Here is a 27,521-nt window from a genome sequence, read left to right as displayed (position 1 = left end):
AGCTAGATCGCACTACATCTGTACATATACCTAGAAGCTACAATCCGGCAACACGTACTTTCGCCTACTTATCCTATAAGGGCCAACTAAAGGTTTCTTAATAGTAGCTCGGGCCCGAATCATGTAAGTTTTAAAAGTTAATATAATAGTTTTTTCCTGGTTAAAAAAAAAAAGAGACATGATGATAATGAACACACCAATTTTAATATAATATATAGATAGATATATAGATATATAGATAAAACAAAAAATTGCTGGAAAAGCCGTAGCTGCGTAGGAGATCAATGACAGAGTTTGGGCCTTTGGGGTGAATTGGAGAGGAGGGAAGGAGAAGCTACTTGCTCTAAGTGTTTGATAACCGCAAGAACCATAACGCAAACATAAGGCTTCTCAGCAGGAAATTTCAATTTCCACGCATCTCGACTTTAGGATATCACCGTCATCCTCACGTCAGTTTTCAGCCTTCCACAGTTCCACTGTTTCGCACTTTCGCTTGTTTATTTACTTGTAATAGACTACTAATACCAATAGATCAACCTACTTCCGTTATATAGTGACAAATCTTCCCTTCTCCATTATTCTTCAGCGATACGCCAAGATGCAACCGAGCGCGAAGGTTAATCAACGTATTGCAAGGATCTCTGCTCATCTCTGCCCCTTTAATCTCCAGGTTGACTTCCTTCTTCATTCTATTTTTCCTCTGTTTGATTTCTTTTCAGAATTCTGTTGTTTTCGGATTATTTGCTTTCTTTCTCTTCCGGGGTTCGAATGGTTTTCGATCATTTGATGGAAGATAGGGTTCTTTATGTTGTGCCTATTTACAAAGATCTGATTTTTTTTCTTGGTTTCTCGTTATTTGGAAACATTGTATGGATTATGGGCTAAAAGACGGATGAAACTTCAATTTTGAGGCGGGAAAATTGCCGAACGAAGGGTGGTTCATCTGGATTCAAGGTTGCTATCCTGGGTGCGGCTGGTGGCATTGGCCAACCTCTCGCAATGTTGATGAAGATGAATCCACTGGTTTCTGTTCTCCATCTCTATGATGTTGTCAATTCTCCTGGTGTCACAGCAGACATCAGCCACATGGACACTAGTGCTGTGGTAATTTTCTTCTTTCAACACTCTATTATTTCTTTCCTTAAAAATTGAAATCTTTGGAGACTTTTGAAGATTATTTAAACTTCTATTGTTTAGATTGGAATTCCTTCAGTTTCTGACGTCATCTTTGGTGTATCTCACAGAACTTTGAATGTTCTTGTAGTCTGTTTGTTGTTTTACTCTGGGAAAGAAGCACCACATTTTAGTATTAGTCCTAGGATTTGATAAATGGAGTTCTGAGTTTCTATGAACAGTATCAGTTATGTCGGGTTTGTATTTTAAGGATTTTCAGTTAAAGTTCTATTCAATTATCAACCATAACATTGAAGAAATTTTCTGTAGGTCATTTTAGAAGCACTTGGAATGAAAAGATCTTATTAAAGATTTCTATTGGTTTGAGAGAGGGGGTAGCCCATATCCCATCCTTTCTTCCTCCCCCAAACAAAAAAAGAGGGAAGAAAAACAGTTTCAAAGAATGAGAGGACTGATTTAAAAGTTGTGAAAAAGGATAAGGTATCAGCAACAAAGAGAGAAGAAGAAGAAGAAGTTGGCGGCAATAGGATTTTGGGAGAGTTGTTGTTCGAACCTTACTCCCTTCCCTAATCCTTTCATTAAAAAGTAATTTACAAAGTTTCTGAATTTATAGAGAGGCCCTTAATTGGACAATTAACTTTATTTAACATAAACATAAAGAAACACAAAAGGCCCATTAACAAAATAAACAGAAACATAAAAAAATAAGAACATCCTATGGGCCATTCGGCCCATTCTCTCTACACTCCCCCTCAAGCTGAGCATATATGTCAGTCATGCCCAGCTTGCCAGTGTCATGTTGTAGTTTGGCCTTGGAGATTCCCTTGGTAAGAATGTCAGATAACTGTTCTTCAGATGTAATGAATGGTAGACAAACTTCTCCAGAAGCCACTCTTTCTCTGATAAAATGCCTATCAACTTCAATATGTTTAGTCCTATCATGTTGCACCAAATTGTGGGAAATGTTGATGGCGGCTTGATTATCACAATATAGCATCAATGGCTTATCATACTCAACACCTAGTTCCTCCATCAAGGATTGAAGCCAAAGTAACTCAGAAGCTCCATGAGCCATAGCCTTGTACTCGACCTTAACTGAAGATCTGGCAACAACAAATTGTTTTTTGCTTCTCTAAGAAACAATATTACCTGCCCCCATTCTACAATATCCAGATGTTGACCTCCTATCATCAATATTTCCCGACTAGTCAGCATTTGTGTAAGCCTCCAGTTTCATATGACCATGCTTAGAAAAAAGAATGCCATTCCCAGGAGTACTCTTCAAATAACATAAAATTCGTTCTGCTACTACCATATGAGTGTCCCTGGAAGCATGCATGAACTGGCTAATGCAGCTGACAGCATATGTAATGTCAGGTCGAGTTATACAAAGATATAGCAGTTTCCCTAGTAACCTTTGAAACACTCCCTTATCCTTCAACAGTTCTCCATTAGAGGTAGAAAGTTTGTGACTCATATCAATAGGAGTAGCCACTGGTCTTGCACCCATTTTGCTTGTTTTAGTAAGCAAGTCTAGCACATATTTTCGCTGAGAGATAAAAATTGCATCCTTAGACTGAGCCATTTCAATGCCAAGGAAATACCTCAACTCCCCCAGATCTTTGAGCTCAAACTCTATATGAAGGAAAGATTTAAGATCATCAATTCCTATCAGATCAGTGCCAGTCACTACAATATCATCAACATAGATTATGAGATATACCACCAATGAACCTCTCCTCTTCACAAAGAGGGTATGATCAGACTGAGTCTGTACGTAACTAAAGTTAACAAGGGCAACCCTAAACCTTTCAAACCACACCCTAGGTGACTGGTTGAATCCATAGAGAGGCTTCTTCAACTTGCACACTTTTCCCTCTATGTCTGTGCCATACATCCCTGGTGGGAGATACATATAAACTTCCTCATGTAATACTCCATTCAATAATGCATTTTTCACATCCAACTGATAAAGAGGCCAGTTTGAATGAGCAGCCAAAGATAGTAGAACCCGCACATATGTCATCTTTGCAACAGGAGCAAAAGTCTCTAAATAGTCAATCCCATAAGTTTGTGTATAGCCTTTTGCAACCAACCGAGCTTTGTACCTCTCAATGGAGCCATCAACATAATATTTGATGGTATACACCCACTTATAGTCTACTGTCTTCTTCCCTTCAGGCAAATCAACCACTTCCCATGTGTTATTCTTGTGTAGAGCATCTATTTCAGTTCTTATAACATCTCTCCATTCTGGAAAAGTAAGGGCTTCTGATATAGACCTAGGTATAGGGTTAGAAGCAACAGAAGAAAGAAAGGCATAATATGAAGGAGAAAGCAGGCCATAGGAAACATGTTTGGAAATGTAATGTGCAGTACACTTCCGTTTACCTTTCCTAATAGCAATAGGGACATTAAGATCTGGGAAGGGAGCCTGTAAAGGGATGGTATTAGTACCTGTTGTCTCTTCACTAACTGGAAGTGTAGGAGGCTCATGTGATGTAGAGGAAATAATTTGCTCACTCTTGGTCCTTTGCCATTGGTACCACCTGGGATTAAAAAGGGGACGAGGAGGTAAAGGGATGGTATCAATACTTGTTGTCTCTTCAGTAACTGGAAGTGTAAGAGGCTCATGTGATGTAGAGGAAACAATTTGCTCACTCCTAGTCCTTTGCCATTGGTACCACCTGGGATTAAAAAGGGGACGAGGAGGTAATGGAGGAGGAATAGGAATATTGGAAGGAATTGGAGATGATTGTTCCCCCCTTGACCCATCAAGAATAGAAAGAGACTCAAGAGGAGACTCAACAGGGACATGAAGGGGGAGTGAAAACAACTATGACAAATACTCCCACTGTGAACAATGCTTCCCCCGAGAAGTATCATAGAAAGGAGTGGACTCATCAACGGTAACATCCATTGAAACATAACGAGTTCCAGTGTTAGGATCAAAACAACAATAACCCTTCTGTGTAGAGGCATAACCAAGGAAGATGCACTTATGGGCCTTTGGTTCAAATTTATGTCTCTGGGTACTAGAAATGTATACATAACAAGTACATCCAAAGACACGAATAGGAATAGAAAAAAGGTCCTTATCCGGATGAAGGAGGTTAAAGGGGGACTTAAAACCCAACACTTTGGATGGCATACGGTTGATTAGATAGGTTGTAGTGAGAACAACATCCCCCCAAAATCTTGTAGGGACATGTGTGGCAAACAAAATGCTTCTTGAAACTTCAACTATGTGACGGTTCTTCCTCCCAGCTACTCCATTTTGTTTTGGAGTACGAACACAAGAACTCTGGTGAATGACCCCAAAATCAATGAGATAAGAGGTTAGGTTTTTCTCAAAGTATTCTTTTGCATTGTCAGATCTGAATATTTTAATTCTTGTATCAAGCTAGGTAAGAACAAATTTATGGAATTGCCTCACAAGCTTGGGAACTTCATCTAGAGATCTCATAATAAATAACCAAGTATATCGAGAAAAATCATCAATGAACAAGATAAAATATCTATAACCTCCCATAGAGGGCAAGTGATATGGCCCCCACACATCAGAGTGCACAATATGAAAAGGAAATGATGATCTTTTATTACTCAAAGGATAACTGTTTCTACATTGTTTTGATAACTCACATGACTAATAGTGAAGGCTATACAAGTTAATTCCCTTGAACAATTTTGGGAACAAATGACTCAAAGCAGAAAAAGATAAATGACCTAAACGAAAATGACATAACATGACACGACTAAAAGATTCTGAAGAGGTAGATCCAAAAGTAGCTTTTCCAGGTTGCCCTTGGCTTTGTCCAGGAGTATCCAACAGGTATATTCCATTCGCCTCATGGCCACTCCCAATCACTTTCTGAGACTTCAGGTCTTGAAAAACACAATAAGAAGGGAAGAAGGTTACACTGCAGTTCAAGGATTTAGTTAGGCTACTCATAGATAATAAATTAGTATTCAGTCTAGGGACATGAAGGATAGAAGAAAGAGAAAGAAAGTCTGTAGCTTTGATGGTTCCCTTGCCAGAGATAGGAGCAAGTGAGCCATCAGCTAGGGTAATCTTATCACGGCTAGGAAGCAAATCATAAGAAATAAACAAAGTGGAGAGACTGGTCATATGATTAGAAGCACCAGAATCAATAATCCAAGAGATCCTACGATTACCTGAGATAGTTGCATGATTGGCAGTAGCACGCATACCTGAACGTGTAAATGCAGAAGTAGTTGACTGATCATCCTCCCATACTTCTCATACTCTGTCTTCATAATTGCTAACTGCTCACTAGTAGTCCTCTCATTTGTGAAGCACCTGTCATTATCTGAGACTGTGGCTGTGTTGGCACTTCCTGGCTTCCCATTATCAACCTTCTTTTGAAAACGAGGTGGAAGGAGTTCTGGATGCAGTTTCCAACATTTGCCTTTTGTATGTTTTGGTTTCTTGTAGTACTCACATATAACTTCCTTTTTCCTTGAACCACCTGAATTGCTTGCAGTCACCTTCGATTTCAGCCCCATATTAGCAAAATGGTCACTTGGGATGGTCCCTTGAACCTGTACCAGCCTCCTGCTCTCTTCACTACTCACCATGGCATAAGCCTGAGACAAAGATACATTATCCTTAGCTAGGATATTCTAGCTGGTAATGTCAAACTCGGGATTCAACCCTGTCAATAATTCAAATACCCTATTTCTCTCAACTAATTTCCTGTATGTGTCAGTATCATTTGTGCTTTCCCAAACAACAATTTCCATTAGGTCTATCTCTTGCCATAGGGATTTCAGCATTGAGAAGTATACTGCTAAAGGTCTCTCCCCCTGCCTTAGATTATTCACATCACTCCTTAACTTATAAGCCCTGTCCACATTTAGTTTTTGAGAATAAGTTTCAGCAACACTATCCCATATTTCCTTGGCTGAATTCATCCATAAATAATGCTGACTAATTTGTGGTTGCATTGAGTTCACTAACCATCCAATAACAGTATAATTCTTTTGCAACCATTTCTCATAAGACGGGTCATCTTCCGGTGGTGCTTTCTTGCTCTCAGAGATATAACCCCACTTGCCTCTACTACAAACATGTATTTTTACTGACTGTGACTATGCTAGATAGTAAGTTCCATCGAGCTTGACTGTGGTCACAGCCGATAGTGAGTCTACGAGTGCTCCCGGAACCCGTCCGGATTCTATGCCACACTTATTTTCAACTCCCGAGATATCCATCTTCCTCAAACAACTCCAAAAGAACTTCAAACAGCTTCAAATGATAAACAAGGAAGATAGGAAAAATCAAACACCAAGTACCAACCTCTATGAAGTCGTATATGCTAGCTGTGTCTCACCCGGAACCTGGGAGAAATAAGAAAACAACAGCCACTCCCTGTAGGCTTCACAGAACACCACAAGACTTGGATCGATCTTCAAGATAAAGAGAAAGAACCCCTTCAATCACTGAGCACCAAGGTGAAGCTCCTTGTGGGGCCCGCAATCAGAATTCTCCAGTTGATTAGGGTTTTGGGCAAAAAACTCTAGGGACTATCAGAATGATGACCAAGACAGCATCCTTTTCTCCAAAAAACCACTAACAATTGGGCTGAATAGTTTCTTCAATCACTCATTCGATTCAGCTCTCCATACACACTGTGTATGGGAAAAAAAGAGAAAAAATAAGAAGAAAAGAGCCCGCTCTGATACCAAGAAGAAAAACAGTCCAAGAGAATGAGAGGACTGATTTAAAAGTTGTGAAAAAGGATTGAATATCAGCAGCAAAGAGAGAAGAAGAAGAAGAAGTTGGCGACAATAAGGTTTTGGGAGAGTTGTTGTTCGAACCTTACTCCCTTCCCTAATCTTTTCATTAAAAAGTAATTTACAAGGTTTCTGTATTTACAGAGAGACCCTTAATTGGGCGATTAACTTAATTAAACATAAACATAAAGAAACATAAAAGGCCCATTAGTTAAAGGCCCATTAACAAAAGAAACAAAAATAAATAAATAAATAAGAACATCCTATGGGCCATTTGGCCCATTCTCTCTACAAATAACATTGAAGAAATTTCATTTTTTCCCCCTCCTTTCTTTTCTCTAGGTCATTTAGAAACACCTAGAATAAAGGGGTCTTATTACAGATTTCCATTAGTTTGAGATGTGCAATATTTTCTTTGTCCTCTGCAATGAGGGTAGCCAATCTCCCAAACCCCCACCCTACCCCCGAGAAAATATGATTAAAGCAGGAGCTGACCCCAGTCTCTTTTTCATCAGGCAGGATAGTTCAATAGCAAGTTAATGGGGATGCTAGGGGGTTGTGGGTGATTAGAGAGATGAAGAATATGGATGAAAAAGAAGGTAGAATTCTCATTGTTAGGGTAAACAGCAAAAAGATAGATTGCCTAGAAGAAGAAAGAAGAATTGGTATGGGAATTGGAAAAATGGGTTTGTTTCCCCATGAATTCTTTCCTTGCTTCGAGACTGAATCAGGCGTTCTTTAGGTTCAGAGATGGATGGTATCATGCAACAGCAAGGAGCTCCACAGCAGGGCCTTTATTATCAGATTGTTCGGGTTCCCTTTCAATCTTTGGGAGACAACAGCTCTGGAGAAGGTTGCGACGACGATTGGAGGTGTCTTCATATCTTGACACCTTGAATCTTAGTTTTGCAATGGTTGTGGTTGCCAGAGTGAAGCCGGAGGAGGTTCCTCGAGCCCTTGATATCTTCTTGAATGGGGCCTGGACGAAGGTTTGGATTTCTGGAGCATGAAACGTCACTTTGGGGGGAAGGTCGAGAGGTTGAAGACGAAGCTGATGTGGTAGGACAGAGGCCATGTGGAAGCAAAGGAACGGAAGAAGGTCTGTAGAAAGATGGTTCCAGCATGGAAGAAGAAAGGTTGGGGGCAAAAAAGAAGAATAATAATCGCTTTTTGGAAAGAACAAATAATTTAATTGGTGGAGAGTAAGCTCGAGAAACAAAAGGTCATCAAGAATTCAAATTCAGTTGATAGATCATAGGTTAGACCCAAGTGGGTTGGGTGATTGATGTAGGACCAGCTCAATTCTAGTTCTTAGAGAATGTTGAATGGTCTTCTTTGATCAGAATTTGATGGCTGTTGATGGCTGTAATGGCTTCTTGAAGGAATAAGAGAGAAAATAGGGAGAGAAGGAAGAGAAAAAATACATGGAATCACTTATAGGGTGCCTAGAATCACTTTAGGGCATGGGAATCACTCACCATAGTTGGCATAAACTAAAGAAAACTCAATAAACTACACTGCCCTTTGTGTAGAACGTCCATACATATTTATAGACTCTAAACTCATAATAAACCTAGGAGTCAAAACTGTTAGACTCATAATAGTCCTAGTAGTCAAATTGTTAGACCCATTAATCCTAGTAGAACTCCAACTAAGTTGTCTTGTCATATCCTATTTCAATTCAAAGAAGACTCACTAACTCTAATCCTGCTTATGCAATGACTGAAATTTTAAACATAAACAAACTATAACTAGAAAAATTAAACTCTATCATGGGACCCTATAGAAAATTGCAAAATGACAAAAATGCCCCTATTGTCCAAAAATACGGAAATACATAAAATTTCATAAAATTCCAATTTTGACTCTTCAGCTCCTGCATCAGTGTTAAAGTAAGTGAAGAGAATGGATCGGGTATCAGGGGCATTTGCTCCGAACTAGGTGGAACTCATAGGGACTTTAGTAACTTGTCAAATTATCCTAAAGAGTACGCTTTTAAAGGGGATGCTCGAGAGTTTAATGGAATCAAACTTATTAATTTTAACAGCTCTCTGTCGGGTGTAGTAGATCAGGGATCTCGCCTGAAAGACTCATCTCACCCATTAGGAAGGTTGAGAGGTGATCAAATTTTCAAAGCTGCCTCGCATTTGGGCAGGAAGGAAAATCGCTTCAGGAATAGGAATGACGGCAAGAGGTGGCTTCTAGGGCCTATCAAACCAATGTTGAAAAGTGTTAGAATTCAGGTCTGCCTTAGGGTTTGGCCTGACTGAGTTCAGTTATGTAGAAGAAGAAAAGGTGAGAGAGAGAGAGAGAGAATTCTGGTTCGAATTGAAAGAGTCAACATGACTTCTCCCAGTAGGCCAGTAAGTATTTATATTATTATTAAAACATAACTGAAAAGACCTATGTGCCCTTACTTAAGTTAAGAGCACTTGTTCCAACACAACCTTACAAATCAACAACATTAATCAAGGTATAAAGATAGAAATACCCCTACGCTAACACTCCCCCTCAAGCTGGTGAGTATATTACATATGTAGTTCACTCTTCCCCGACTCAAGCCTTTTGTAAATAAGTCAGCCCACTGATTTCTTGTATTACCATGTGTAGTGTCTAGCTCTCCATTCAGCACCTTTTCCCTCACAAAGTGACAGTCAACCTCAATGTGCTTGGTTCTTTCATGAAACACTGGATTAGAGGAGATATGAACTGCAGCCTGATTATCACAATAGAGCTTCATTGGAGTGTTAATGTTGTACCTTACTTCCTATAGAAGGTTCCTTAGCCACACTAATTCACAAGCGGTGTGCGCCATAGCCCTATGTTCTGCTTCTGCACTGCTTCTTGCCACAACCGTTTGCTTCTTACTTTTCCATGTTACCAGGTTACCTCCCAGAAATGTGCAATATCCTGTAGTAGACCGCCTGTCAAACATAGGTCCGGCCCAATCAGCATCAGAATACCCTTCTATTTCAAGTTCCCCCCCCCCACTCTTGTATATCAGACTGCGACCCAGAGCCCCTTTTAGATACTTCACAATTCTCAGAACTGCATTCCAATGAGGAATCAGAGGTTTTTGCATGAACTGGCTTACCACACTAACTGCAAATGAGATGTCTGGTCTGGTGATGGTTAGGTAGTTCAGTTTGCCCACAAGTCGTCGGTATCTTCTAGGGTCTTCAAACACTTCACCCATATCACTACTTAGCTTGGTATTTGTGTCCATGGGTGTGTCAGCTGGTTTAGCACCCAACAGGCCTGTTTCTTCTAGCAAATCAAGCACATACTTCCTCTGGCACAGGTTAATCCCATACTTGGATCTCGCTACCTTTATCCCCAAGAAGTATTTCAGTTTACCCAGATCCTTTGTCTGAAAGTGATCCTGCAGATAAGTCTTCAGCCTGTCAATACCAATGTTATCATTCCCAGTAATAACAATATCATCTACATACACCACTAACAGTATTTTTCCTCCCGGAGAGTCATGACTAAATACAGAATGGTCAACTTTGCACTGTTTCATACCAAACTTCTTTACCACCTCACTGAACCTACCAAACCATGCTCGAGGAGACTGTTTAAGCCCATATATAGCCTGCCTTAGTCTGCACACCTTACCATCCTCCCTCTGAGCAACAAACCCTGGAGGTTGCTCCATGTAGACCTCATCGAGTAAGTCACCATGCAAAAAGGCATTCTTGATATCAAGCTGATATAGTGGCCACTCATACATGGCTGCAAGAGAGATCACAACACGAACTGACCCTATCTTAGCAACCGGTGAGAAGGTCTCTGTGTAGTCAATACCATAGGTTTGGGAGTACCCTTTTGCAACTAATCGCGCTTTCAAGCGTTCAACACTACCATCAGGCAGATACTTAACCGTATAAACCCATTTACAACCAACAACTTGCTTCTCAGGAGGAAGAGCAGTGAGGTCCCAAGTATGATTATGATGAAGGGCTGAGAGTTCTTCTTCCATGGCATGGCACCACCCTGGAGAGGCAAGGGCTTCCTGGACATCTTTAGGAACAATAACTGATTATAACAAGGTAACAAACTGGCGATGGGAAGAGGAAAGGTGAGTAAGAGAAACATAATTAGAAATGGGATGAAGGGTGCAAGTGCGTTTACCTTTCCGCAAAGCAATGGGTAGATCAAGTTCGGATGCTAAGTGCGGGTCTGGTGCCGGATCCGTCGACGGAGATGTAGCCGGAGGAGTAGTAGTTGGTGCGCGTGGGCGATGTGTATACACATGACGGATAGGTGGGCATTCAACAGGTGGTGGCACCGGAGGCAAAGATTTGGTCACGACTGGAACAAAGGAAGGAGGATCGACAACGGGAAGTGGAAGAGGAGGAGGTGATGAGGAGGAAGAAGCATCACCAGACCCCAAAAAGAACGAAGTAGACTCAAAAGAAACTGACATCAGCACACACAAAGGACCGTCGAGAACCAGGATGGTAACACCTATACCTTTTCTGGGTCCGAGAATAGCCAAGGAAGATGCACTTGAGAGAACGGGCATCGAACTTGTCATTCCCGGGACCTAGATTATGGACGAAGAAGACACACCCAAAAACTCTCGGCGTAAGAGGGAACAAAGACAAAGTGGGAAACAAGACCTGAAATGTAGAATGACCATCAAGGATGAACGTGGGCATCCGATTAATCAGAAAACAAGAGGTAAGCACTGCATCACTCCAAAAGGGTTTGGGAACATGCATGTGATGCATTAGGGATCTTGCTGTTTCAAGGAGATGGCGATTCTTTCTTTCAGCCACCCCATTTTTTTGTGGGGTGTAGGTACACGAGGTCTGATGTATAATGCCGTGTTGGTCCAGGTATTCCTGAAATGATGAGGATAAATATTTGCGGCCATTATCAAAACGAAAAACTTTGATGTGGGTACCAAATTGGTTACGAATCTCAGCATAAAATTTTTGGAAAATGGTAAACAATTCACTTCTTTCTTTCATTAAATAGAGCCACGTCATCCTTGAAAAATCATCCACAAAAATGACAAAATATCTGTATCCATTATATGACATCACTTTATAAGGACCCCAAACATCTGAATGAACTAAAGAAAAAGGACTCGACACACGGTTATCAACCCTAGAACTAAAGGGAACACGATGGTGTTTCCCAAACTGACACGACTCACAATCCAAAACAGAAAGCTGACTCAAGGACGGGACCAAGGACTTCAAGACTTTTAGCGATGGATGACCAAATCGGCAGTGCCACTGGAGAGGAGAAAGAGATGACTGGAGAGCTGTTGAGGTTCTACCACCACCACCGTCAAGATAATACAGTCCACCTGCTTCATGCCCTTCACCAATCTTCATCCCCGTCTTGAGATCCTGAAAAACACACATAGAAGGATAAAAGGTAATGGAGGAGTTAAGTGATTTGGTCAGGTTACTAACAGACATAAGGTTAAAAGGCAATTTAGGAACATACAGAACTGAAGAGAGGGATACAGGATCTAGGTCAACATTACCAACACCACAAATTGAGGATGTGGAGCCATTAGCAAGGGTGACAGATTGTGATGTTGAGCAATGAGATAAGGAGGAAAACACACCTGGAGTTCCAGTCATGTGATCGGAGGCTCCAGAGTCAATGATCCAGGGATTGGGTGTAGATGCCAGACAAGCCATACCTGAGTGAACAAAAGTCGCCGTGTTCTGCTGTGATTGGATAAACCTCTCATATTCATCACAGGGAACACTCACCATCTCCTTCATGGTACCATCTGTGGATGTAGGAGGCATCTGGTCAGATGAATGATTCTCCTGTCTAAAGCTGGAACTTGAGTCACCGGTCGCGGCATGATTGGCCCAGGTTGAGGGAGGACCATGTAGATCATAACAATAGTTGATGGTATGTCCATCCATACCACAATGAGTGCACTTCCTCGGGCCTGAGCTACGTCCTCTACCACGGGCTCCCCCTGAATCTCTGCTCCCAGTACAACCACCACCACGGTTATGAGTAGACCCACCATTGCCACTTCGGCCATATGCAAAACCACTACCACCAACACGGCCAGACTGAGCTCCCTGATCTCCACCTCTAACACCACGGCCTCTCAATGCAGCAAAGGCAGATCTATCTGAGATATTAGAGTTCTCAGTAGATCCGATAGAAATCCTCCGGAGTCGAGCAAATACCTCTTCTAGGGACGGAAGAGCTGATCCCCCTAATATCTGAGCCCGTACTGGTTCATATTCAGACTTTAGTCCCACCAAAAATCTAGTCACATCAAGCTGCTCTCTCTGTTGTTGCTGAATCTTGACATTAGAAGTGAGAGGATGATAGACATTCAACTCATTACGTATGTTCCTCATGTTGGCATAGTACTCCTCAAGACTCTGATTGCCCTGTTGCAGGTTAAAGTACTCTTGATAAAGCTGATAAACTCTGGTTGTATTGTCCTGCCCCGAATACAATTTCTTCGCATGGTCCCACACATCTTTGGCAGTATCAAGGAACATGAAGTTCACACTAATCCTGGGTTCCATACTGTTCCACAACCACGTGATGATCTGAGCATCCTCTTGCTCCCAGTCTTCATACTCGTGAGAGTCAGAGGAGGGTTTCTCCTTTCTGATGTGTTTTACCTTCTTCTTTGCCTTCAGAAAGACTTCAACGGATTTAACCCAAGGCACATAATTCTCTCCATTTAATTTAATGGAGGTCATCTGGACATTCAGGTAGTCTGTAGGCACCATCACACTAGGTTTATAATCATTATTGTCTCCCATTATGTTATCACCAATTCTGCCCACTTGCTGAATTCTATTATCACTGAGATCTGCACACTACACACCACTAGGTCACACCTGTCACACTGATTGCAACACTTATTGTTGCTGGAATGTGTGCTCTTTACACCACAAACCCTAGATCAAACCTGTCACACTGATTTCAGCACTAGTTGTTGCTGAAAAGTGTGCTCACACCACAAACCCTACTCCTACAACTACCTGAAATCTCACCACTCTATGATCATATCTCTTCCTTCAAAATGCACAAAGAAACCAGCATAAACCCTAGCACTTACTGGCCGAAACCCTAGCATATGGTCTGAAACACACCTCCTATTTAATCCATAACAGATATCATGCACTGAAATCTCTTACCTTATCGCTGAAGTAACACCCATACAAGCAGGAAAGCAGTCCACACACGACAGCCACTGCACACACAACAGCCACACACAACAGCCACTGCCCACACAGTTCGGCCCTCTATTCTTCCTCTACTAGGAGAGGGCGATCTTAGAAATCACAGCAACCGACCACATACGACCTGACTGGAGGCATAAAGACCCCCAAGGGAAGAGGGCGATCACTCCTTTTCAGCCCTCTCCCTTATCTCCAATCGAACACAGAAAAAAAGGAAAACCCTAGATAGGGTGCGTAGAGAATGAACCCTAGGCAAGCAGAAATCTAGGCAGATTCAAGATGCTCTGATACCATGTTAGAATTCAGGTCTGCCTTAGGGTTTGGCCTGACTGAGTTCAGTTATGTAGAAGAAGAAAAGGTGATGGAGAGAGAGAGAGAGAGAGAGAGAGAGAGAGAGAAGAGAGAATTCTGGTTCGAACTGAAAGAGTCAACATGACTTCTCCCAGTCGGCCAGTAAGTATTTATATTATTATTAAAACATAACTGAAAAGACCTATGTGCCCTTACTTAAGTTAAGAGCACTTGTTCCAACACCACCTTACAGATCAGCAACATTAATCAAGGTATAAAGACAGAAATACCCCTACGCTAACAAAAAGAAATGGAGTTACAAAGAGGGTCTCAATTGAGGCTAGAAAAAGGAAAGGAAGATAGGTAGATTTGGGTAATAGCCAGGTTTGACAAAAGTGGCAAGAAGAGGATCATTGGTGCTTCAAGAAAGCTTTTTGACAATGGTCCATCTCCTGTGAATGGCGATGCTGGCCTTCTATCTCTGGTCAGTAGGGGGCCTGATGGGAACTGTGTATCCCCAGAGCTCGGGGGAATAAGTAAGACACCTTTAGAGATTATCTGTGATTCTGGAAGCCTAGTTTTGCTGCGTTTGGGGGATGTGGCCTCTGTTGAAACAGCGAGGCTGGAATAGGGGAGGAAAAGGCTTGGGAAAGGTTTGTTAGCACTGGTATTGAGCTGGAAATTGAGGGCGAGGTTGAAGGAAAGGAAATTTCTTGTGTTGATGAGCTCGCTGGAGGACAGGTTGAAGAAGGCCTGCATTATGAGGAGGATGAGGTCAGAAGGCTGGGTGTAGATTTGGGTCGAAGGAGTAAACATGAAGAGAAGGAAGAGGGTCTGACTAATGGGATAATCCGCAAGAAACTGTGCAACTTGAGATCTCACAATATTGTTCATGCGACAAAGATCTATTCAAGGCTAAAACTCGGCTTGGCAGGGGCAGGACCTACAAAAAACATTTAAATGGGTGTACAGAATAAAAAGGTTGGGAGGCAACGGGACTTCTGACTCTGACCATAGGGGGGTGATTGTGCCAGTTCAGTCACTGGCTACCCTTATGTTGAAGAAACATCAGGAAGACAAGAGTGGTGAGGTTTCTGACTCTAGTGTGATCCGGCCACTGCTGAATATTGATGTAGTTGAGAAGAATCAAGAGGTGTGGCTTTACAGAAATTAATTGATAGAGAAGTTATGATTGGGACTGTTTTCTTGGGGTGGTGAGGAATTTGCTAGGAAGGCGTTCAAGGAATTTGAAAGAAGAAGAAAGGAAGAGAAAGAAAAAAGAGAAAAAAAAGCTCTTTCACAACGGAGAGGGGAATGGGATGAGGATTTCTCAACCCAAGAAGATATGCTCACAGATTTATCAAAAAAAAAAAAGGATATGCTCACAGATGAAGACTGATGCGGGCTTCAGGATAGGCATCTTTACTTTTGTTTAGTGTCGGGATAGTGGCCCTTGTTTTATGGGGATATGTGTTGGGTCTGTGTTTTCGTTTTTCTTTTGGGTGTTTGGGTAATATTCATGGTTGTAAGCTGTGGTTTTATTGGGCCTTTTTGGGTCTCCTGAGTTGGCTTTCATGCTTTTGGTGATATCTTATCACCTTCTGCTGTAAAAAATATTATTTCCTTGCTTCTGCATCAGCAAGCCAGCTGAGACCTTCAACTTGAGAGTACAAGTTCACCATCCAAAAAGCGGAGCCATTTCTAGCTGTTGAGAAATCTTGATCTGTCATTTTCAGGATTTTAAAAGTTCAACTCATTTCCCCTTTTCTGTGATTTCAGATTATAGGGCTGCAAATGGTTACTGATTGTCTGAATTTGAATTCGAAATCTGTCCTATTAAGGGTGATCCGAATTTGATCCCTTTATAATTGGATCAAATATTGGTCCTCCCCTATCCAATCTGATACATAGTTGCCAGGGCATCACCTAGGCATTGCCTAGATGACTAGGCGCCCTTGGATGGGTACCTTGCCCAAATGCCTTGACTTATAGCAACTAGGCACTCACTTAGGCGACAAAAATGACAAGGTGGGCACCTTATATGATATCATTTATATTGCCGTATCTTATTAATGTATGTGTTAATACATTTTATTATATGCTATATATATTATTTATACTTTGTTTTAATGTTTTACTATTGAAATTTAAAAGATCAAAGGGTTTTGAGGAGAGAAAAAGAAAGTGGAAAGAAAGAATAGAAGTATAAAGGTTTTTTTTCCTATTCTCTCTCTCTCTAATTAAAAAAACAAAAATTCCATCCTTGTTTTTTTTTTTTTTTCTATTTTACTTTCCATCTTGAATATTTACCATATAAAGTTAATATCCTTCATTAGCTGCTAATTGATATGGAATTGCTCTATTAAATACTTATTATAGTAGTATTATTTTTGAAAATAATGAAATTAATATATGTAAAGATTTTTATCTTTTAGATGTGATGATTTTCCACGTTTTTAGAGGAAATTTAATGTTCTTAATAAAGAGAATTGCTATTTTTTCAATTAATATACATGCTGAATGGTATATAAAACTGGGGAACTAGCCAAAAGTTAGTTCTTTATATTATAAAATTCTTATCGCCTAGGCGCCCCAGTGTCATCCAAATGCCTTGAAAACTATGATCTGATATAATCCAATTCAATTTGATTAATATATATATATATATATATATATATTATAACAGTAAAGTTGGTTTGAATGTTGTATTTTCACAAAATTGTCAGAAGGTTCAAGTTTCATACAAGTAATTTTTAATTCTTTTTTTTCATAAAATATAATACTAGTCTTTTTTAGTTCATTTTATTAATAAAATATAATCCTTTGATTATGTTTAGTCATTTTTTCTGAATATTCTGTCATTTTCAGGTACGTGGTTTTCTGGGACAACAGCAACTGGGGAGTGCTCTTACTGGGATGGACTTGGTTATAATTCCAGCTGGTGTTCCCAGGAAGCCAGGAATGACAAGGGATGATCTGTTCAACATCAATGCTGGAATTGTTAAGACCCTTTGTGAAGGGATTGCTAAATGCTGCCCTCATGCTATAGTCAACTTAATCAGCAATCCTGTGAACTCTACAGTACCAATTGCAGCAGAGGTTTTCAAAAAGGCTGGCACTTATGATCCTAAGCGACTTTTGGGGGTTACAATGCTTGATGTTGTTAGAGCCAATACTGTTGTGGTATGTTCTACTAACTGTGAGATATTCTGTGTCCTATTAATCTTGGTAATTGGAAAACCTTTTTGTCATCATGGACTATATTGAAGGGGAAGTATCAGGTAGTTTGTGATCTAAATATAGATGATCCACTGGTTCCATTTATATGAAACCCTTAATTATTGTCCCATAGACTTTGATGATATAGGCTTCAACAGGTTTGTTTCTTACATAACACTGTTTTAAGCACCATCAGCTGCAAATATATCTCATGTTGGAACCTGCAACATTACATCTCACAATATCTTTGCATTGTTGAAAAGGGCATCATTATTACTTTTAGTATTCCATTTTCTGCTAACTTGGGGTTTTCTCACAGGCAGAAGTTTTAGGTATTGATCCCAGGGAAGTTGATGTTCCAGTTATTGGTGGCCATGCAGGAATTACAATTTTACCTCTTCTGTCACAGGTTTGAGAGAAATTATTTTGCAATTCTGACAGGTTTGAGAGAAATTATTTTGCAATTCTTTAACTTAAGGTTACTTTATGTAGGTTAAGCCTCCTAGCTCTTTCACTCCTCAAGAAATTAACTACCTGACAGACCGCATTCAGAATGGGGGAACAGAAGTTGTTGAGGTAAAAAGTGTACTATCTATTCCTTGTTATGAACATGACATGTTATGGACATCTTTCTGACCATCTGTTGGAACTACTTAGAGATTGAAGGCCATGTTAGCCAGCACAATGTTAAAAACTAATCATTCACTTCGGGGAGTTGTAGTCAACAATGCCATATTAAGATCGGGATTGGCTTGATCTTACTCAAGTTGAGTTGGTTAATTTTAGTTTTGGCTTAGTCAGTGACACATTGAAATTGAGAATGGGTTGATCTTAGTGTGGTTGAGTTATTTAATATTAGTTTTTCACTAGGATGCTATTTGCATCAAGCATTTTCTTTCTGCTAATGTCTTATGTATGTTTTGATAGAACCTTTTTGGGCTAGGTGTGGTTCCTCCATCCAACTAGTTTCCTTTTAGTTCTAAATATCTTGTTTTTGTTGTTATCCCCATTTTTATCATATGATTTTATTTTTGGACATTGCCTTCTTACTGTAATAATGTTTTTAGTTCCTCAAAACCCAGAAACCACTTCTTTTTTCCCTAGTCATGGCTCTCCTCCTACTCTGTCTATAGACCTCTGCCCAATTATATTCTTATATGAAATACTACATTGCTGTGGTTAATGATGCTCAGATTATGGATCGTCTTACTACAATCCCATATTTTCTCTTGCTTAGTCCTATTAGCACCCCAAATCGTTTTCAACCATGATCCTTTGAATTTCAGTTTACATTCTCTTTCACTTTAATCAAGGAATTTGTAGTAAGTTTAAAGGAGATTGGGGGTTTCCCTAGATTCCTGAATTGATTCAGCTGATATGATTTCCAAATATGCATTGCAAGTTTTAACAGGAAACTGTTGGATTTAAGACATTATTAGTGTAAAAGCAGACTAGAAATCCGGATAAATTTGCTAGCAGGGCTACAAATGGCATCCGCTTCTCCAAATTCAAAATCAGTTTGGTTAAATTAAGGCAACCCAAATTCTATCTGATTCAAATTCATTTTATTGTTATACGATGCAAAATTCATTCTTAATTTATTTTAGGGTAAAAGACTTGAACCTCCCTTTAGATTTCTTCTAAATACTGAAACATCCCATCTTTTCAAATTGGACTAAGACTTCCCCTATTAGGTGACATCATTAGACAAAACTCCCCTCCATCCTAATCCGTTTGCATATGACTTCACGTACTTGTTATTTTTTTTAAATCCCAGTTTTGTCCACCCAGAAAATTCAATCAGATAACAAAAACAAAACAACTATTCCTCTGAGAATTAGAATCACCATAACATTAAAAGAATGACTTCTTCTGAGAATTAGAATCACCATAATGTTAAAAGATTGAATTAGAATCACCATAACGTTAAAAAAATGACACCTGTGATAATAGCAATGGTGGTTCCACAGCTGCTGCTGCCATCCCTATACTTCTACTGGGATCAAAAAGGTTTCAGTGAAGAAAAGCGTTGAGGTTGGTGGTGTGCTTAGGACAGCAACATCGCCTTATTCTCAATCTCCTACAAATATTAGATCGAGTTTCCAACTAGAATGCCCGCCATCGTAATTATCCTCCACAGGAGTTAATGATCACAGACCTGAGAATTCCAGAGCAAAGGAGACACAACAGAAGTTTGGGGAGGAACAGAGGCTAAAGAAATACCAACAAAGGCCAATGAGGTTGCAGCAACTGTAGCAGCCCCAGGAAACGAAAGCTTGAAACCTCAAACAATAAAAAGAAATATGTCCTCTAGGAGATTCAGAATCCTCAAATTGCCTTGGCTTTCAACCCAGACAGTCATCTCAATCCCAACTCTTACGCCTCCTTGCTTGAACATATTCAAAACCTCCACCAATGGAACAACAACACTGCTTTTCTCTCCTAGCTGTGTTAGATCTGTTCCATATTAGTAGCAGTTGCTGACCTCAACTCCTGCACCAGTTTTAATCTCTCTATACATTATCAGAAGACAAAATTTTCGGGGAAGATGGATTTCATAACAAGAATGTTTCTTTCAGTTTTCATATTGGTAAGAGGAGAATGGTGGCTAAGTTAAGAGCCTTTTTGGAGTCTCAGGTAGTCTTGAGCAATGATCTAATGGAGCCAAGCCTCTACAAGTATGTGATTGTGAGAAAGGATTTGATAGGTCGAGATGAAACAACAAGAATCGTTGGGAAGTAATAGCTTTGTGGGTCAACGTTGGGCTGCTTCTTGATGGAACCCAACTCAGTTGATTTGTGGAGGCATGCCTGGGTGACACAAATTTGTGACCTCGGAGCTCCTCTTTGGACTCCACTTTTCAGTTTCTTTGTGGTTCTCCATTTCTATGAAAGTTGTTTTTCATTTGTCACTTTGTTTGTGGCTGTAAGTATCTCGAACATTCATCGGTAGAGCCATCCCGTTCGTTTTTTTTTTCCTTGAGTTACAGTCTGTGTGGTTTTCTTTAAAAATTTAAAGAATAATGAAGGGCAAAAATGTATTTTCAATGATTCTGCTAATATAACGGTGTCTTATTTTAATAGGGGAGGTTTAAGTCTTATAATAAATATGAGGGGAGGAACAAGTATTTATGTTAAAATTCAAGGGAGGTTTAAGTCTTTTACCCTTTATTTTAGTAGGATTCTGCTGAATTAAAAAAAAAAAAATTGAAAGAAAGTAGTTTCTTGAAGAGAGAAGGAGAATAAGAGAAGAAGAGAAGTTGAAAAGAAAAGAGAGCAATAATCTGACCGCCTTCACTTATTATTTATACTAAAATAATAGAACAGTACAAAGACAACTATGCCCTTATAGGGTGGCAAAACATAAAACAGCATATATAACACTCAAAAAACATAATAAAATTTGGACTCACATAACTACAGTGGTCCCCACCTCCTATCTAACAACTAACATAAAACATCATAAAACTAATTAATCTTCAACACTCCCCCTCAAGTTGGGAGTAAATGTCACACATTCCCAACTTGTGTAGATCATGTTCAAGCTTGTTTCTTACCACCCCTTTAGTGAAAACATCAGCCAGCTGCAACTCTGAAGAGACATAAGGCAAACAAACTTCTCCGGTTGTTATCCTTTCTCTTATAAAGTGTCTATCAACTTCAATGTGTTTTGTCCTATCATGCTGAATTGGATTGTGGGCAATATTGATTGCAACCTGATTGTCACAGTATAACATCATAGGTTCCTCTACTTTCACCCCAATCTCACTCAAAAGAGATCTAACCCAAAGAAGTTCTGAGACACCATGAGCCATGGATCTATACTCAGCCTCTGCATTTAACCTTCCCACAACCGCTTTCTTCTTACTCTTCCAGGAGATCAAGTTTCCACCTAAAAAGGTACACACTCCTGATGTAGACCTCCTGTCATCTAAGCATCCTGCTCATTCTGCATCTGTATAGGATTCTAGCTTCAGATTCTCATGATTTGAGAAAATAATGCCTCTGCTAGGGTGCTTTTTCAGATATGCAAGTATTCTGTCAATAGCTTCCCAGTGCTGAACCCGAGGTGCATGCATGTATTGACTCACAACACTGATAGCATAAGAAATATCTGGTCGTGTCATACACAAATACAGTAGTCGGCCCACCATTCTTTGATATCTCCCCACATCCTTTACCAATTCACCATTAATTCTGTGATTTGGATCAATAGGAGTGTCTGCTGGTTTGGTCCCCAACTTCCCAGTCTCTCGCAGTAGGTCAAGTACATACTTTCTCTGTGAAATGAAGATCCCATGCTTGTATCTTGCAACTTCAATCCCTAAGAAGTATTTGAGCTCAACAAGATCTTTGATCTCAAATTCTTGTTGCAATGATTTTTTGAGATAATCAATCTCCTTTAGATCATTTCCTGTCACCACTATATCATCCACATACACAATCAGAATTGACACCAAAGCATCTCTCCTCTTCACAAAGAGGGTGTGATCAGACTGTATCTGTGTGTATCCAAAACGGATGAGTGCCCCTCTGAACCTGTCAAACCAAGCCCTAGGTGACTGTTTCAGTCCATACAGAGATTTTTTGAGTCTGCATACCTTTCCTTTACCAACATTTTCATAAAAGCCTGCTGGAATGTCCATATATACCTCCTCCTGTAAGTCACCATTGAGGAAAGCATTTTTTATATTAAACTGGAACAAGGGCCATGAATAGGTGGCTGCTAGAGATAAAAGGATACGAACTGAACTCATCTTAGCTATGCAAAGGTTTCCAGATAATCAACACCATAGGTCTGAGTATACCCTTTTGCTACCAACCTTGCCTTGTACTTCTCTATCTTGCCATCGGCCTTATACTTCACTATGAATACCCATCGACATCCGACTGTCTCCTTGTTTGGGGGGAGATCAACTATTTCCCAAGTTTGGTTTTTGACCAAAGCATCAATCTCATCTTGCATGGTTGTTAGGTTTGGAGAGAGCCTCAATAACATACCTAGGTATAGACACAGAATCCAGGGAAGAAAGAAAAGCACAGTAAGAGGGTGATAAGGCATTGTAGGAAAGATGGTGTGAAATGCAGTGGGCTGTACACTCTCTTCCCCTTACGAAGTGCAATGGGAAGATCAAGGTTAGTGGGATCAACTGCAACAATGGTGTTAGGGACAGAAACATTATCATCAGAAAACATAACAGGCTCAGGCTCAAGAGGAATACCTAGAATTGTATCTGCCGAATCTGAAGTTTCAGAAGGACTGACAAAGAGTAGTGTGGGTTGAGGATGTGTGGAGTTAACCATCATCTGTCGGCGCTGATATTGCTGTGAGGCTGCCCGTAGTGGCTCAGGTAATGAAACTGGAGGTGTAGGTGCTAGCTGAATTGATGCTGGCTGAACTGATGGTGCAGGTGGTGGCTGAACTGATGTAGATGCTGGCTAAACTGATGGAGGCACCACAGAAACAGGAAGAGGAACAGATTGTGAGTTCTTCTCCCCAAAACTCTCTCCCTGAGGAGAACCACTCAAGAAGAAGAATGTGGATTCAGAAAAGGTAACATCCATAGTGACAAATCTGCTCATCGACATTGCGTCATAACAGCAATACCGTCATAACAGCAATACTCCTTTTGGTTCTGAGCATACCCAAGAAAAACACATTTCTTGGCCTTAGAATCCAATTTCTTGCAATGAGGGTCAAGAATGTAAACAAAAGAAACACAACAAAAAACCCTCAGAGGTATATGAAATATCTCTCCATCTGGAAAAGAATGCTAAATGGCACCTTAAACCCCAAAGTCCGTGAAGGAACACGTTTAATCACATGTACGACTGTAAGAATTGCATCTCCCCAGAACTGCACAGGAACTGAAGCACACACCATAATACTCCTTGCCACCTCCACAATGTGTCTGTTTTTCCTCTCAGCAAGTCCATTCTGTTGCGGTGTATATGCACAACTGCTTTGATGAACTACACCATGTTCAAAGAGATACATGGCTAGGTCATTCTCAAAGTACTCTCTGGCATTATCTGATCTAAAAGCCTTAGTTCTCACTCCAAATTGTGTGGGAACCATTTGGTGGAATTGTCATACTAAGTTAGGAACCTCATCACGTGATCTCATCAAATATATCCAAGAATATCGTGTATAATCATCCACAAACAAGAGAAAGTAACGGAATCCTCCCATAGAAGGGATTGATATGGCCCCCATACATCAGTGTGAACAATATTAAAAGCAGAAGTACTTATTTTATTACTTAGTTTAAAAGACTGTCTACAATGCTTTCCTAACTGACAACTCTCACACTCCAAAGTAGATAATTGAACAGACTCAAATAACTTTGAGAAAAGACATTTCAAAGAACTAAAAGAAAGATGTCCCAAGCGATTGTGCCAAAGCATAATCTGGTTCACTGACTCTGACCCACTACTATTGCTGTTGCTAACATGATGGCTCTGATGTCTCAGAATCCCATCCAGAAGGTAGATTCCATTCACCTCACGACCACTCCTGATCATCTTCTTTGACTCCAAATCCTGCAAAACACAATTACCAGGAAGAAAGGTCACAGAACAATTCAATTTTTTTGTCAAAGAACTAACAAACAGTAGGTTGGTATGAAGTCTAGGGACATGTAAAACAGAAGATAGAGTTATATCATTGGTCACTCTAACTGTCCCCTTCACAGCAATGGGGATATGTGAACCATCTGCTGTAGAGACTCTGTCTCTACCAGAGCACAATTGATAGGAACTGAAAATGGTAGGGGCATTAATCATATGCTCAGATGCTCTTGAGTCTATCAAGATTTGCAGTTGCATATGAACTACCTGTATGTGCAAAGGAAGTGGTGTAGTTGGCTCTTGCATTATGTTGTCCATCTAGAAGGCTAGAGCTGGGTGAATCTTTCTTACTCATAAGCTGTCCAAACCTCTCCAGTTCTGTTCTCACTACTGCTACTGCAATGGATTCCCAATCAGTTTGGGAGAGAGGGGTTAAAGAGTCTCTTATAGTGGCTACATTTGCATTTCCCTTCTTGTTTCTTATCCGAGCAGGCATAAGATTTGGATGAAACTTCCAACAAGTGTCCCTAGAATGCTTAGGCTTCTTGCAATAATCACACACCAAGTCATTCTTATCTTCCCTTCTAGTCTCACTACTCCCCCTGTCTCCATTCGGCTTAGGTTTTGTTGTACCAACCATAGCCGGCTGGTCAATCCCAGGCTGTCTTAGCATTACATTCCTCCTACTCTCCTCTCCAGAGACAAAAGTGTAGGCCTGAGAGAGTGTCACACCCTCCCTAGAAAGAATATGCTGCCTAGCAATGTCAAATTCAGGGTTCAGCCCTGCCATGAACTCAAACCCTATTCCTCTCTACCAATTTGTGATAAGTTGCTGCATCATTTACACTTTCCCATACCACAGTTTCTAAGTGATCTATTTCTTGCCATAGGGTTTTCAACATGGAGAAATACACAGCAAGAGATTTTTCTCCCTGTTTCATACTTATCACCTGATTTCTTAACTGATAGACTCTGGTTTCATTTTGCTTCTGAGAGTAGGTTTCATTCACTCCATCCCAAATCTCCTTAATAGTATTAGCCCATAGGAAATTTTTTGCAATGTGAGGTAACATAGAATTACACAGCCAGGACATTACCATGTAATTCTCTTGCACCCATTGGGAAGAGTCTGTATCAGGTTTCTTCTCCTCCCCAGTTAGATACCCTAATTTTCCACGGGCACCAATAGCCATCTTAGCTGATTGTGCCCACTCCAAATAATTTGTACCATCAAGTTTTACTGTAGTAATGATCCCAGACCCAAAAATATCACTACTACCTCCAACACCCTGTCCCACAGTACCGATAGATTTCATCTCGGTATTCCAACTCTCCATTTTACTTCAAACAGTTCAACAGTAAGAAAAAAATAGATTGGAGACCAAAAAATAATTTAATACCACACACACAAAGACCAACCCTTCCGGAAGAAGAAAACCCTAGCTTGAGGGAAATCTCTCTCCTCCCCACGCCTCCCAACAGAGAGAAAAGTGAATCGATCACTCCGGGAGGCCTAAAAAATTTCAGAAACCAAACCGCCCTCTTTAGAAAATCAAAAGAAAACTAACAATACCTGGGCGCCCAAGATCAGATAGAAAACAAAGAGTCCAACTTTTCTGGGACTCTTCCCCGTACTCCATTCTTTCTGATTTTGATGTCGAACATTAGATCACCTTCTTGATGTCTAGACCCCACCAAAAACTCAAAGAACTGGGCAATCTATAGCAGATCGATCAGCCCTTTACTACTTCATGCAGTCGGCTGATCTAGGGCTGCATGAGAATGCTTCAAGAAACCCTAGCCGATGCTCTGATACCAAGTAGGAATCTGCTGAATTAAAAGAAATATATATGAAAGAAAGTAGTTTCTTGAAGAGACTTGGAAGAGAGAAGGAGAAGAGAAGAAGAGAAGTTGAAAAAAAAAGAGAGCAATAATCTGGCCACCCCCTTCACTTATTATTTATAATAAAATAATAGAACAGTACAAAAACAACTATGCCCTTATAGGGCGGCAAAACATAAAACAGCATATATAACACTCAAAAAACATAATAAAATTTGGACTCACATAACTACTGTGGTCCCCACCTCCTATGTAACAAGTAACATAAAACATCTACTCAGAAAAACATCATAAAACTAATTAATCTTCAACAATTTTATTAATAACATTTAACATTTTGACAAAATTTAGTTCAGTTTATTAATGGTACTCAGTATACAAATCTAGTCTGAGTTCAATTTAAATCTGATAGATAAGATTCAATTTGAATTTGAATATTAACAAATGAAATATGGATCTGGCATCCAATTTGGTCCAGTTGTTTGCAACCCTAAGTTGGTAGCTGTGGTTAGTTTTGTGGGACTGTTTATTATTTGGATATATGCTCCGATCCATGTTCCTTACCTGCAGTTATCTTTTAGCAGATGTCACTGCATTGTTTCCTATGCTCATTGTTGCAGTCAGAAGATTGCACCCTTTCTTCTTCCCACTTAAGTGATGTTTGTGTTCAGTTTTATCATTGTGTATGCCTAAAAGACAGTTGAATTGAAGTTATTCACATCCCTTGCAGGCTAAAGCTGGGGCTGGATCTGCAACTCTCTCTATGGTTAGTAATTTTGATTCGTTCAACCTTTCCATCCATTTCTTTCCATCATTCCCACATGAACTCTGCAAGTACTTAAGTCTTCACTCTTCTCATACACTAAAATCAATTGCAGGCATATTCTGCTGCTAAATTTGCAGATGCATGCCTGCGGGGCTTGAAAGGAGATGCTGGAATTGTTGAGTGTGCTTTTGTGGCTTCTGAGGTAATTGTTAATGATTCATCTCATTTTGACTATTTACTATTTCCATTTTTAAATGTACCTACATACAGGACGTTTTATAAGCAATAAAAAAAAAAACAAGACAAAACAAAATGCTGCCTTTCTCATTCTATTCTGCCTTATGTTATAGGTGATCGAGCTCCCCTTTTTTGCATCCAAGGTACGACTTGGCCGTACTGGAGTAGAGGAAATCTATCCACTGGGTCCCCTGAATGAATACGAGAGGTTTGCCATTACAACTGCTGAAAATGTACCCATGCTTTGATATTTTTGCTGTTATGAACGTGTTTAACATTAAGTTTTTTATTTGTTCAAACAGGATGGGTTTGGAGAAGGCAAAGAAAGAGTTGGCAGCAAGCATTGCTAAAGGAATTTCTTTTATTAGGAAATAATATGAAAAACAATAAGTATTAGGAAATAGAATAAAAATAGGGGAAATAAAAAAGAATCTGTATTTCACCCTTCCTTCCCCTCCATCTGTAAACATCAATTATTTTGAAATAAGTAGTCTCTTGTTGTATCCTAAA

General features: G+C 40.0%; 1 protein-coding gene across 1 annotated transcript; it reads left to right on the top strand.

Annotated features, from left to right (window-relative positions):
- Positions 1-233: 233 nt before the first annotated feature.
- LOC104605538 (malate dehydrogenase, glyoxysomal-like) lies at positions 234-27,521 on the top strand. The gene is made up of 10 exons (XM_010270345.3): positions 234-449; positions 587-670; positions 889-1,104; positions 17,247-17,561; positions 17,917-18,006; positions 18,090-18,173; positions 26,739-26,774; positions 26,887-26,976; positions 27,125-27,219; positions 27,314-27,521. Exons 2-10 carry the CDS (start codon positions 599-601, stop codon positions 27,384-27,386), a joined length of 1,071 nt encoding a protein of 356 aa, XP_010268647.1. The 5' UTR covers positions 234-449; positions 587-598; the 3' UTR covers positions 27,387-27,521.

The sequence above is a fragment of the Nelumbo nucifera genome, chromosome 1 (genome assembly GCF_055504915.1).
Source record: "Nelumbo nucifera cultivar China Antique chromosome 1, China Antique-T2T, whole genome shotgun sequence".
NCBI lineage: Eukaryota > Viridiplantae > Streptophyta > Magnoliopsida > Proteales > Nelumbonaceae > Nelumbo > Nelumbo nucifera.
The sequence above is the reverse complement of the archived record's forward strand: the minus strand, read 5'-3'. Positions and strand labels throughout refer to the sequence as shown.